At 43.5% G+C, this 13,520-nt stretch overlaps 1 protein-coding gene across 4 annotated transcripts in view; it reads right to left on the reverse strand.

Annotated features, from left to right (window-relative positions):
* The window catches only part of SYTL3 (synaptotagmin like 3), a 117,049-nt gene that overhangs the window by 76,749 nt on the left and 26,780 nt on the right, over nt 1-13,520 (reverse strand). For all 4 annotated transcript variants that reach the window (XM_038001161.2, XM_038001162.2, XM_038001158.2 and 1 more), the window contains one exon: nt 10,578-10,642. In XM_038001161.2, the coding sequence (XP_037857089.1) occupies nt 10,578-10,642 (65 nt within the window). The remainder of the gene's footprint in view (nt 1-10,577; nt 10,643-13,520) is intronic.

Raw genomic sequence — 13,520 nt, forward strand, 5'->3', positions numbered from 1 at the left:
AGGAGAATGGCGTGAACCCAGGAGGCGGAGCTTGCAGTGAGCTGAGATCCGGCCACTGCACTCCAGCCTGGGCGACAGAGCGAGACTCCGTCTCAAAAAAAAAAAAAAAAAAAAAAAAAAAGAAAAAATGAATAAAATCAAGAACCTGTTTCAGAAAGATTATTATATAGAAACACAAGGAGAAAGCAAAACTTTGAAGGGCAAGGTCTTATTACATGAATCATAAAATCTGATAGTCTTGGCTCTACTTAGTTTAAATGGACCCATCTAAAAATATCTCAGGGACATGACAAGCAATCCAATCTGCTGGGAAAACACTTCCAAGGCACACACTCCTTTTAGTGGTGATGTGTTTATCTTTCCACTTAAGGAGAGTAGTAACAAAATATTCAAGAATAGGATCCACCTTTCTTTTAAAATAAAAGCAGGCCAGGCGCAGTGGCTCACGCCTACAATCTTAGTAATTTGGGAGGCCAAGACAGGTAGGTGGATCACTTGAGCTCAGGAGTTCGAGACCAGCCTGGGCAACATGGCAAAACCCTGTCTCTAAAAAATAAAAATAAAAATAAAAAAAATTTAAAAAAATAAAAAAGAAGAAAGAAAGAAAGGCTGGATGCAGTGGCACACCTGCAATCCCAGCACTTTTGGAGGCTGAGGCATAGGTGGATCATTTGAGGTCAGGAGTTTGAGACCAGCTTGGTCAACATGGTGAAACCCTGTCTCTACTAAAAATGCAAAAATCAGCTGTGTGTGGTGGCATGCACCTGTAATCTCCACTACTCGGGAGGCTGAGGTAGGAGAATCGCTTGAAGGGAGGCAGAGGTTGCAGTGAGCTGAGATTGCACCACTGCACTCCAGCCTGGGTGACAGAGTGAGACTCCGTCTCAGCAGAACAAAACAAAACAAATTAGCCGGGCGTGGTGGTGCACGCCTGTGGCCCCAGCTACTTGGGGGGCTGAGGTGGGAGAATTGCTTGAGCCCAGGAACTTGAGGCTGCAGTGAGCCAAGATCCCGCCACTGTGCTCCAGGTTAGGTGACAAAATGAGACACCGTCTCAAAAAAATAAAGTAAAATAAAATAAAACAAAAGTTTATACAAATTTTTTCAAATTTGTATCTGGGAAATAAACATGACTTCATAAAGACATCCTCTTAGGAGTCTATGCACACATAAACTAGGGACTCCGTTTGTAATTCAAAGAAAGCTTTACAGAATCATCCTTGTGGAATCCATTTGATGAATTGCAGGGGTAAGGGGTGTTTACTGAGCAAACCAGCAGAGAGGAAAAGCAGGCGGGGCACTGGGATAGTGCCCTGCCACCGCGCCCGGCCTGGCACCTGCTTCTTTTAACTCATGAGCCTGAGTGTTTCAAGCCCACACAGCCAATGTGATGCTGTCCTCATAACCCTGTGATGGGACGGATCACATCTAAACTGCCCATGCAGAAGAATACAACTTGGAAAAGTCACCTGAAGAACTCAAACACGTTTACTGCTGGGAGGGAGGGATAAAGGTCATTTTCCTTCATAATTACAAGATACAATAATTAACCTGGTTACGTGATGAATCATTGAGAGAATTATCAGAGCTATGTTAAGCCTTAGCTTTTCTAAATTATTTTATTTCCCTAATTATTAGAAATACAGTGAAAGTCTGAGTAGATTGCTTGTCTATTACATTTAACCATTTCTTAACTTTAAAAAGTTTAATATTGGCCGTGCGCGGTGGCTCACACCTGAAATCCTAGCACTTTGGGAGGCCGAGGCGGGCAGATCACGAGGTCAGGAGATCGAGACCATCCTGGCTAACACGGTGAAACCCCGTCTCTACTAAAAATAGAAAAAATTAGCCAGGCAAGGTGACAGGCGCCTGTAGTCCCAGCGACTAGGGAGGCTGAGGCAGGAGAATGGTGTGAACCCGGGAGGCGGAGCTTGCAGCGAGCAGAGATCGCACCACTGCATTCCAGCCTGGGCGACAGAGCGAGACTCCGTCTGAAAAAAAAAAGTTTAATATTAATATTGTCATCTTTCTGCTTTTAAGCTTGTATATCAAGGAACAGAATGTCATGGTTGTTTAAAAAAAAAAAAAAAAAAAAAAAAGTAAAAGATGTGCATTTACAGGGAGGAGCCAGAAGAGGGCATCATCTCCATATGGTTAGCAGATGCCAAAAGAGGAGAGATGAATTTTCAGCTTATTTTCTAGTTATTAGTGATCTAAAAAAGTTCCGTCATAATTGTTTACTAATTTTGTTATTCTACCTAAAGTACATTTTAAAAATTACTTGGGGAACTGTTAAACAGTCACTCTTTTTTTTTCTTTGGAGATGGAGTCTCTGTTGCACAGGCTGGGGTGCAGTGGCGCGATCTTGGCTTACTGCAACCTCCGCCTCCCGGGTTCAAGGGATTCTCCTGCTTCAACCCCCAGAGTAGCTGGATTACAAGCGTGCGCCACCATGCCCGGCTAATTTTTGTATTTTTATTAGAGACAGGGTTTCACCATGTGGACCAGGCTGGTCTCAAACTCCTGGCCTCAAGCGCTCCTCCCACCTCACCCTCCCAGAGTGCTGGGATTACAGGCATGAGCCACCGCCCTCATCCAGACATTCACTCTTGAACCCCATCTGGCCCCACCAAATCAGAACCTCTGTGTGTGAGGCCAGGAGTGTTGAATTTGAATCGGCTTGCAGCTGATCCTGGAGCGTGGGTCCAGAAGCCACATTAAAAACCCTCTGCACAGATTGCTAAATGCCCGTGGATGGAGGCACAGAAGGCGAGGATGCTAGCTTGTCCTGGGGAACTTCCAAAAGGCAAGAGATCCTACAAAGGTCTGGGTGCTTTCCTAATTCGAATGCACTACAGATGAGCCATCACTGTGGCATCAAAGACGTTATTTTAAGACCACAACACTAAATATCAAGTTATGAAATTTTAGGGGAAAAAGCCAGCCTATAATCAGAACAATTTTAAAAGAAATCCAAATACTTAAAATTTTTAGTGCTATCTCCCTACAACATGAAGAATTGAGGCTCATTTTTTTTCTTGTTGTTAAAATGTTTTAATAGTTGAAAAAATAGCACAACATACATTGCCACAATTAACCTATTATTCTTCACTGGATTCTTACTTATAGCTTGTCTACTTCCAAGGAAATGTGGGGGGCATTTTATCTTAAATTGCACATATCAAATAAGGTCATCAAAAGAGAAATAAGTAAAAGCTAATGAAAAAGAAACTGGGTGCAGAGGGTGTAATGATTCCTGGAATTACTGCAACTGAATGTGACATTTAGCTTTAGGTTTCCTGGTGCCAACAAGGGAAGGAAGTCTACATTTGTAAGGTGCCTAAGTGCTGGGCACTGACAATGGGCACTACTCCTTCTAACAGCACTTTTTGTGGCCAAATGAGCAGATTCTTGCTCAATTTATTTATTCACTTACTCCTTTACTCATAGCTCCTGCTCTCAAACATTCAAAACCCAGCTAGGGCCAAATCGCCAAGAGGTGCAGGTGAAGGGGACGGCACTGTGTGTCCTCTATGAGACAGCACCCCCTGGAGCACAGGGCTGGGCACAAGGAGTGTGGTGCCCCACGCTGTGCCAATCAGTGCCCCTGGGTTACAACGCAATGGGAAGGGGAATGGTTATGTAACAAATGATACTGGGAACACAAGGGATTGGGAGAAAAAAATTAGATAGGGCCTCCTGATGATTGTAAAGAGTTAACATGGTGGCTCAAGCCTATAATCCCAGCACTTTGGGAGGCCAAGGCGGGCAAATCACTTGAGGCCAGGAGTTTGAGACCAGGCTGGCCAACATAATGAAACCCCGTCTCTACTAAAAATACAAAAATCAGCTGAGCATGGTGACATGTGCCTATAATCCCAGCTACTCAGGAGGCTGAGGCAGGAGAATCGCTTGAACCCAGGCGGTGGAGGAGTGAGCCAAGATTGTGCCATGGTACTCCAGCCTGGGTGACAGAGCGAGACTGTCTCAAGGGGGGAAAAAAAAGTTAAGTAAAAATTAGAAGAAAATTAATGTAGATATTTAACCCATCATAGGATAAGGAAAAAGTCTTGAAACATAAAAGCAAAAGAAGAAATTATACAGAAAAAGGAGATTTGCCTACAAGCAAACAAAAAAACTTCTCTGTGTTAAAAGCATATGTACTGGAAGATACATATGCAACTAACATGACTGAAAAGGACTAATCGCCTTCACATACCAAGAACATCTACAGAAGGTTGAAAAGTGGAAGATATTCAGTCCTATTCGTGATTAGATGAATTCAAATCAAAACGATGAGAAAACCATTTTGCATGACCAGTGTTGTTTTGCCAAACTGACAAAGTTGTTTGTTGGTTTGCTTGTTGGTTTATTTTTAAGGATAATTCCACACCCTTTCTAAAGGAGGCAACATTCCTAACCTTCATCTTGTTCTCTTTCTAGAAATATTCAGAGATGTGCCAAAGAGATATCTACAAGGATGTTCTTTGCATTATTCTCATTTTAATAACACTATAAAGTTTCAAAAATGCCATAGAAAACTGGAAATCCCCTAACTGTCCAACAATAGTTATTTGGTTAAACAAATGATGACACATTCCTATGATGGGGTGAGATGCACTCATCAGAAATCATATAGCCAACGATATTTACAGATACTGAAAATGTTCCTTATAAATTATTACATGAAAGAAACATTAGGATAAAACTGTACATATAATTTGATTTCAATTATGTAAATATATTAGCTTGACTCATGTGAAATTGCCTCTACTCAATTTTTTGCCTAAAAATACCAATTTCTTATGGTTCAACCTAAATACTTTTAAAAAGTCTATGTAGATGTGTGTATACACACACGTATATTCACACATACAGATATGCACCCACGAGCATAGATACACTCACAAAAGAACAGAAACGGTATATACTAAAATGTCAACGATTGTTCTCTGGGTGAAGCTGCTGTATTTTTTCACATTGTTCTTTATGATTTTCTTCATTTTCTAGGTTTTAATCTTTTAATTTTTTTAGAGACAGGGTCTCACTATGTTGCCCAGGCTGGTCTCAAACTCCTGGGCTCAAGCGATCCTCCTGCCTTGGCCTCCCAAAGTGCTGGGATTACAGGCATGAGCCACTGCGCCTGGCGTCTAGTTTTTTACATGAATGTAATTTGAAATCATGCTTCAAAGGTCGGAACATAATGGGGGCAGAGTGTGGGAAGAAGGAAATTTGTGCACCCTGCCAGTGTGTTGTAAATAAGCACACAGTCCCAGAGGGTAATTTGGCAAAATATCAAAAGCCTTTCAAGTATTCATACACTTGACCAACCATTCTTCTTCTAAGAATTTATCCCCCCAAAATAAACAGACATGTCAAGATACCTGTACAAGATGTTCATCACATAGTTATCTGTAACATGAAAAAATCAAATACAGTGATAGACCCACAGACTTTCAGGAACAGGTTAAATAAACGATGGTGCCTATATTTGGTGTATTTTATGGAGTCATCAATACATTTTTGAAGAAGTCTTCATAACACAGGAAAATGTTTATGCCAAGTTGAATTGTAAAAGCAAGATAAAACTACATAGTCTGATAACAATACATTTGAAATTGGATAAGTCTATCTGTGCACACACATATGCATAGGCTCACCTAGAAAGAAGGCTGTGAGTTTGCACGTGTATACACGTGCATGTAATTTACAGTACTTTGGGATTGTGGTAATATTTCCATTGCGTCTAAATACTATTCTGTGTTTCCCAAATGTTGGCAATGTTTGCATTACTTCTGTAATCAGAAAGTAAGTAACTTCCTTTCAAAGAGAAAAGGAAGCTCTCTCTCTTCACAGAATAGAAGATGGAACGAGGGGAAAGCAGATGGGGTCAGTGGGAACCAGTTAGGTGCTGCTACATTGGAAATGAGAATGAAGGGCAGAGGAAGATTACTTGTCAGGATTTGCCGACTGACCAGATGTGGCAGCAGAATGAGGAACAAAGGAGTCAAATATGATTCTCAGCTCTGCGGATTTGGAGAGAGGTGTCGCCATTGTCCCAAGATAAGGAACACAGGATTTGGTAGCCTTCTCCAAGATGGTCCCAGTGATTCTTGCCTCCTGATATTCAGACCCTTTGTCCCCTCTGACTAGGGCTGACCTGTGGAACCCATAGGACATAGCAGAAAAGACAGGGTGTGGCTTCTGAAGCTAGGCCGTAAAAGATATCGTGGGGCTCTGCTTTTCTCTCTCTTGGATCACCTGCCCTGGGGGAAGCCAGCCGCCATGTCATGAGGACACTCAAGCAGCCCTGTGGAGACATCCCCATGGTAAGGAACCAAGTCCTCCTCCCAACACCGGCAGTCACTGGCCAGGTATGAGGGTAAGCCCCAAGAATGCAGATCCCCCAGACCCAGGCAAGCCTTCTACTGAAGACAGAAACTATAAAAGAATGTTACTTGCTTTGTGTCACTAGGTTTGAGGGGAATTTGCTATACAGCAGTAGATAACCAGTGCGTGGAAAGAGGCACAGACTGCAGCTGTCTGTACGCTTTTGTGGTTTAAACCACCATCTAGTTTTTCTAACTTCCGCTCAGGATATAGAGGGCTGGAAAGAGTATTGCCCACATCATGACAACAAAAACACTAGAGAACATGCAAAACCACACTTTTTCCGGAACACATCAGAGAACTGAGGTTGCAGCTGCCTCCCTATTACAGTCCAATGGGGACTTCCAGAGGGAGACCAGGGCCAGGAGGAGGGAGAAGGGGCTCATGCCTTCCTTCTCACCTGTGTCTGGCCAGCATCGGCTCAGCAGGGTCAGAGGGTGTCGGCCTCCTGCAGCTGCTAGCTCTGTTCTCTCACTATTCCCTTTTTGCCTCCAATTCCTGTCTAACCAATCCCTAAAGTAAATTCTTATTCAAATAACCAGACAGTTTCTATTTTCCTAAGTGGATCTTAACTGCTACAGCACACAAATCCAATTCAACTCCTCAACGACTGCACCTGGTTCTCTTTTAGGGGCACAAACAGGAGCGTGGTAGCATTCCTGCCTGTCCGCCTAAACCTCTGTCACCTGATCCTTGGTTACCGTTCCTGACTTGCCCGGGGCAAACTCCAACCAATCTGGTCTGGCTCATAGCGCTACTTGTGTGCTCCCAACCTGGCATTTTCCCCCATAGTTCCATGCCTCTTACCCCAACTGTACTGAAACAGGACAATAGGAAGATGAGGCACCTTGGCATGTGAGGAAGCATTGAAAAGAAGGAGAGAAAGTTGGGGTTTTTGTGGTGTTTATTTTATACATTGGTAGAAATGACATCAGCAAAAAAGAATGATTTATGCTTAGGTTGATTTTCCTAACCCTGGTTTGTTTGTCCTTACTGATGTTTTTATTCTTATATAAAGTTACAAGGCAAGAAAGAAAACCTGAGACACCAGTCTCACCTCTTTCCTAATTCCCTTATCTTAAATTACCGTGACAACATCTCCCATTCAGGAGAGACGAAGTGCTGAAAAGATGACAAGATGGTAACGTGTGTGCACAAACACACACACATTCATGCACACATGAAAACTTACCTGAAATAATGATGCTAGAACTTCCAACGACGCAGAAAACGTTTTCAGTGAAGGAGATGTCTGCACCGAGTTGGCATTGAGAAATGACAGAAACTTCACCTCCTACAGTACTACTGTTTATAAGCTAGGAATTGATGTGGAAAAGGGTAGACTCTACCTTCTGAAGAAGGCTCCAGACAACCAGCAAAAAGATTTTTTTTTTTTTTTTTTTTTTTTGAGATGGAGTTTCTTGTCCAGGCTGGAGTGTAATGGCGCCATCTTGGCTCACCACAACTCTGCCTCCCAGGTTTAAGTAATTCTCCTGCCTCAGCCTCCCAGGTAGCTGGGATTACAGGCAGGTGCCACCATGCCCAGCTAATTTTGTATTTTTAGTAGAGACAGGGTTTCTCCATGTTGGTCAGGCTGATCTCAAACTCCCATCCTCAGGTGATCTGCCCACCTCAGCCTCCCAAAGTGCTAGGATTACAGGTGTGAGCCACCGCACCTGGTCAAAAAAGTATTTTAAAGAAACACAAAAGTGGCCAGGTGAAGTGGCTCACGCCTGTAATTCCAGCACTTTGGGAGGCCCAGGTGGGCGGATCACTTGAGGTCAGGAGTTCAAGACCAGTCAACAAGGTGAAACGCCATCTCTACTAAAAATACAAAAATTAGCCAGACGTGGTGGTATGTGCCTATAATCCCAGCTACTCAGGAGGCTAAGGCAAGAGAATCCCTTGAACCCAGGAGGGGAAGGTTGCAGTGAACCAAGATTGTGCCACTGCACTCCAGCCTGGACGACAGAACGAGATTCTGTCTCAAAAAAAAAAAAAGAAAGAAAGAAAGAAAGAAACATAAAAGCAACAAAAACAGAGAAAGGTCCTGTGCTGCAGCTGCTTTGCCAAGGCCACATATTCCACATGGGATGATGGCACCCCTAAGGGGACAAAGATTAGTAGCAAATCTTAGCTATTTCAACAGTCTGTGACTCTCCAAAAGGCCTCAGTACATAGATACATGATATCTGTGATATCAAAATGTTATGGTAGCAATTTTGAAAAAGTGTCTAAAGAGGCTATGTGGGGTAGGGGAGAGAGTGGCGGTAAGAAGGCGTTGAGAAACACTGGCTTAGAGGAAGCAGACATCCCTGCTTCATTCCATTGCCTGACATGACCCTTAGTATTATTTTTTTCCTCTAGGTTTCTAATAAACTTGGCAGAAGCAGCATTTTTTTTTAAGAAGAGCCAGGAATTATAAGCCATGGGATAATTTAGTACCAACCAAATCTATACCTGGGCAAACCCACCCTTTATAAAAGCTGAATATCAACCCAAATGAACGGCTTCCGTTACTGCCAACACATTTTTGGGTGAGGTTCTACCTGCAAATTGCCACTTTCTCTAGAAAAGAGCCACCACTGCCCTCTAAGTCAGGCTGTGGGTCTAGGTCCCCATCATCACATCAGAGGAGGGGTGCTGCCCACGTTCCTGATACAGTCAGATGTGGTTCCCACAGCACCTGCCTGCACTCCACTGTGACGGTGCCTGTGTGCACCTTTGTCCTGATGCCCCATCACAGCACAAATCGTCCTCTCCATAGGTCCAGGTCCTAGCTACCAATTACACTGGCACACCTTACATTGCAAACACTTTTGAAAAAGAAAAGAAACTTTTAATCTAAGAAGCACAAGCCCCCTTTAAAGTATCAGGCCTAGAGAGACACTGAAATGAGACTGCAATCACGTCCCCCAGCTTGGGCTAACTAATCATTTCAAAGCCACTTGCTCTATGGACTCTAGACTGATTTGTCACCACCAATAGCCATAAATTATCCTAACAATGCCACACACTGGACACCATCACCCACACCCTGTAGCTCAGCAATAGATAGCCAATCATGAATCAATGGTATTTCTGTAAACCCACAAGAATTCCTGAAAACCGACTTTTGTAATCGCCCCTCTCCTGATTCACCCTTCTCTCCTTTGTTCTCCAGAGCCCTTGGAAGTGTTTCCTGGGCTGCAGACCTCAGCCTTGGCCCAAATAAACTCTCCACCTATATTAGTTTTGCCTCAGTTTCCTTCTTTAGGTCAACATCTCATTATAAGACATTCATAGTACACAGACGAAATGCACGCTTCCACCCATATCATCACAACATGCGCTCACTCCACAACCATCAACCTCTGCTCCGTTCAAATGCTATTCACTCACTGTGGTCTTCACTGATTCACTGATTGTCTTACTCAAGTATTATAAATAAGGTATTGTGCTTTGCTGCAATACAGGCTAACAAGATTTTAAAATCACAGTTACTGCTTGTAGAGAGAAACAGAAGTGCACAAGCAATGCTACAGTATAAGGAACTTTGCAACAGTTACATAAGAGAATTACAAACCCAGCACTGATGGTGTTTCAGAGGAGGGGACATCATGCCCAGAAGCAGGAAATCAGGGAAACCTCGTGGTGCATGGTGGTGCACCAGCCTTAAAGAATGGGGCCAACCTGGCTGGGCACAGTGGCTTACGTCTGTAATCCCAGCACCTTGGGAGGCTGAGGCGGGCGGATCATGAGGTCAGGAGTTCGAGACCATCCTGGCCAACATGGTGAAACCCCATCTCTTAAAAATAGAAAAATTAGCCGGCCGTGGTGGCGCATGCCTGTAATCCCAGGTACTCAGGGGCTGAGGCAGGAGAATCACTTGAACCTAGGAGGCGGAAGTTGCAGTGAGCTAAGGAGATTGTGCCACTGCACTCCAGCCTGGCGACAGAGCGAGACTTCATCTCAAAAAAAAAAGAATGGGGCCAACCTCAGATGTGGAAATGGGCGGAGGGAAGAGTAGCAAGCAGAGGGAATGAGCGGCGTGAATTACGGTGAGAGCATCAGCAAATGGAACGGCAAGACGTAGGGGCCAGTAGACTAAACTCATCGTGTTGCTTATATTGTAAAGTCTTAACGTCAAATATTTTAAAACTAGGAATAGATCATTTTACTTTAATAAAAAAGTAAAGAACATTTACCTCCAGTTGGAAATTTCTTGGCTCGTTCCTCATAGAACCATTCTCCAGTTTTTATTTTGACATTCCTGAAAAAATGAGCAGAAAGGAAGCTTCAGAAAGAGAAGATATGAATAGTGCTATATTAACCCCTTTTAAGGGTTACGTAAGGTCACAGAATATTAGTCTTGCGATGGACCTCAGCAATCAATTTCCTGGCTTAAACCCCTAACTTTACAGATTCCCCATAGAGGCGAAGTAATTTCAGTATCAGCAGCAAAGCCGCGCAACTCCCACCCTCACGTATTTTATCTTGCATGTCATATGTACAGTTAGTTTATAATATGTGAATACGCTAAGCATATTAACATATACTTGTGCCCAGCACAAATCCAGTACTTAATATTTTGTGAACAAATACACAAAGAGAAACAAAATTATTGTCCTCAAACTGACCAATGTATCGGCCAGGCACGGTGGCTCATGCCTGTAATCCCAGTACTTTGGGAGGCTGAGGTGGGTGGATCACTTAAGGTCGGGAAGTTGAGACCAGCCTGGCCAACATGGCAAAACCCTGTCTGTACTAAAAATACAAAATTAATTGGGCATGGTGGCACATGCCTGTAATCCCAGCTACTCGGAAGGCTGAGGCAGGAGAATTTCGCTTGAACCTGGGAGGCGGAGGTTGCGGTGAGCCGAGATCGCGCCATTGTACTCCAGCCTGGGCAACAGAGCAAGCCTCCATCTCAACAACAACAACACAAATGACCGATGTATCATGTCAATGGTGGGAAGCTCTGGCATGAATGATGGGCTACAGGAAAACTCGATGCTATGCATTGGCCTTTGAGGGACATCAGCTGTAGGTTAAACTAAGGTTAGTTTGTATTTACAACATGCACCAAGAGCCCACAGAGCAGGGTCACGTGAGAAGATTCTTGGGAGGACCTGAAGTATGGAATATGGGATCAATGTGTGTTGATGGAGATTTGGGGACTTAAATCTGAGTGGACCACTTGGTTTTTTGTGTGTGTTTGTTTTTTCATTTTTTTCTGGTTGCCCAGGCTGGTGTGCAGTGGTGCAATCTCAAGTCACTGCAACCTCCACCTTGTGGGTTCAAGTGATTCTCCTGCCTCAGCCTCCAGAGTAGCTGGGACCCGCCACCACACCCGGTTAATTTTTGTATTTTTAGTAGAGATGGGTTTTTGCCATGTTGGCCAAGCTGGTCTCGAACTCCTGACCTCAGGTGATCCGCCTGAGCAGACCACCTGTGAATCAGGGGAAAGGAGCCCAGCTTGGCCCGCTGGTCTGACAGCAGCTCCCTATGGCAGGACTTTAACTCTACCATCTTAGTCACACAGAAGGCACTCGAGATGCTAACTGCTCGAAACTGACGTCCTAACATGGGTTTTCCTCTTGGTTTTCTGGGGAATTCATACTCAACCTCAATCTCAATCTCAGAAAGGCAGAATTGTTAATATCCTTTTAGGATATAAAAAGGCAAACATGTAACTATTATAAGATATTCACATCCTTAAAATAATGTGCCACAAAACTGGCCAATTCCTTTGTTATGTGAATTTAAGAAAAAAATTAAAACTTCAACTCATGACTAATTCTCTTCTATAAATCACAGTACTGACTGAAATAAATTCTCCATTAGGTTCTTTTAGGCTATATATGAACTCAAGTGGATTTTTAAAAAAATTAATGCTTGCTAATGTAAGGAAAATCACAAATATATGTCAATATACACATTTTTCAAAATATCCTTTCTCTATGAAGTGCTAGTAATTGTCAGAAGACATCAACCAACTTTCTCTCCATCTGGTTAGATACTACTATTTTCTGATTAGTACATAAATGATTACTACCAATACTTAGTGACTAGAACAAGGAAAATATAGAGAGAGCATTTAAGAATTTCATAACAGAATTTTTTTTTGAGACAGGGTCTGGCTCTGTTGTTGAGGCTGGAGTGCAGCGGCGCGATCTCGGCTCATTGCAATCTCCGCCTCCCGGGCTCAAGCAATCCTCCCACCTCAGCCTCCTGAGTAGCTGAGACTAAAGGCACACGCTACCGCACCTGGATGATTTTTGTGTTTTTTTTGTGGAGACAGGGTTTTGCTATGTTGCCCAGGCTGGTCTCAAATTCCTGAGCTCAAGTGATCCACCTGCCTTGGCCTCCCAAAGTGCTGGGATTACAGGCACGGGCCACTGTGTCTGGCCTGTAACAGAATTTTTATAATCATCACTACCATTCAGAACCAAAAATATACAAAATGTACAACTGAGATACGTCTCTAGAGAGACAGGGAAAAGTTTACATCCATAGTCAGAAACTCAATTATCTAATCCCCTAAATCAACACAAAACACCTTAAGGCAATCTCTGCCTCTAGGCAGAAACGTTCCCCTGGAGCAGAAAATTCTCCCTTGTGGGAAGCAGAACATCAAAAAATCAGGGCAAGTCTAGAGGGAGTCGTGGGTGGTAAATTCCCATGCCTTTGAAGGACCTCTCCATATTCAATTTCTGAAGATGCCTCTTCAGTCCTGGCAAACAGGTCAAGGTCTAACCCTTAGAGGAGGGGACAGGAAAGCAAATCCAAAGGGCAGGAATTACAAGGTCCCCACCTGATAAACGCACCTTACCTGCAGAATTGCTTTTCTGTTAAGTGACCCATTTCAGCTCATCTACTCTCTCACATGCTCCAGCCCATTACCATTGGGCCCAAAATATCCATATCTGAGGCGCTATAGTCGACTGAGCTGATCAGACAGGCGGACAGCGTCGGTAAGTAAACATACACACAGACACACAATCGCAGAAAATGAAAAACAGCTGAGGAGAAGGACGAGCGAAAGGTGAAAGCACCTAAGTGAATGAACGTTGCAAATCACTGAAAGGACTCCAGCCCTGGTTTCAGAACCTACACAAGAAGCAGATAAATTAAAATCCTAGTCACCC

The sequence above is a fragment of the Chlorocebus sabaeus genome, chromosome 13 (genome assembly GCF_047675955.1).
Source record: "Chlorocebus sabaeus isolate Y175 chromosome 13, mChlSab1.0.hap1, whole genome shotgun sequence".
NCBI lineage: Eukaryota > Metazoa > Chordata > Mammalia > Primates > Cercopithecidae > Chlorocebus > Chlorocebus sabaeus.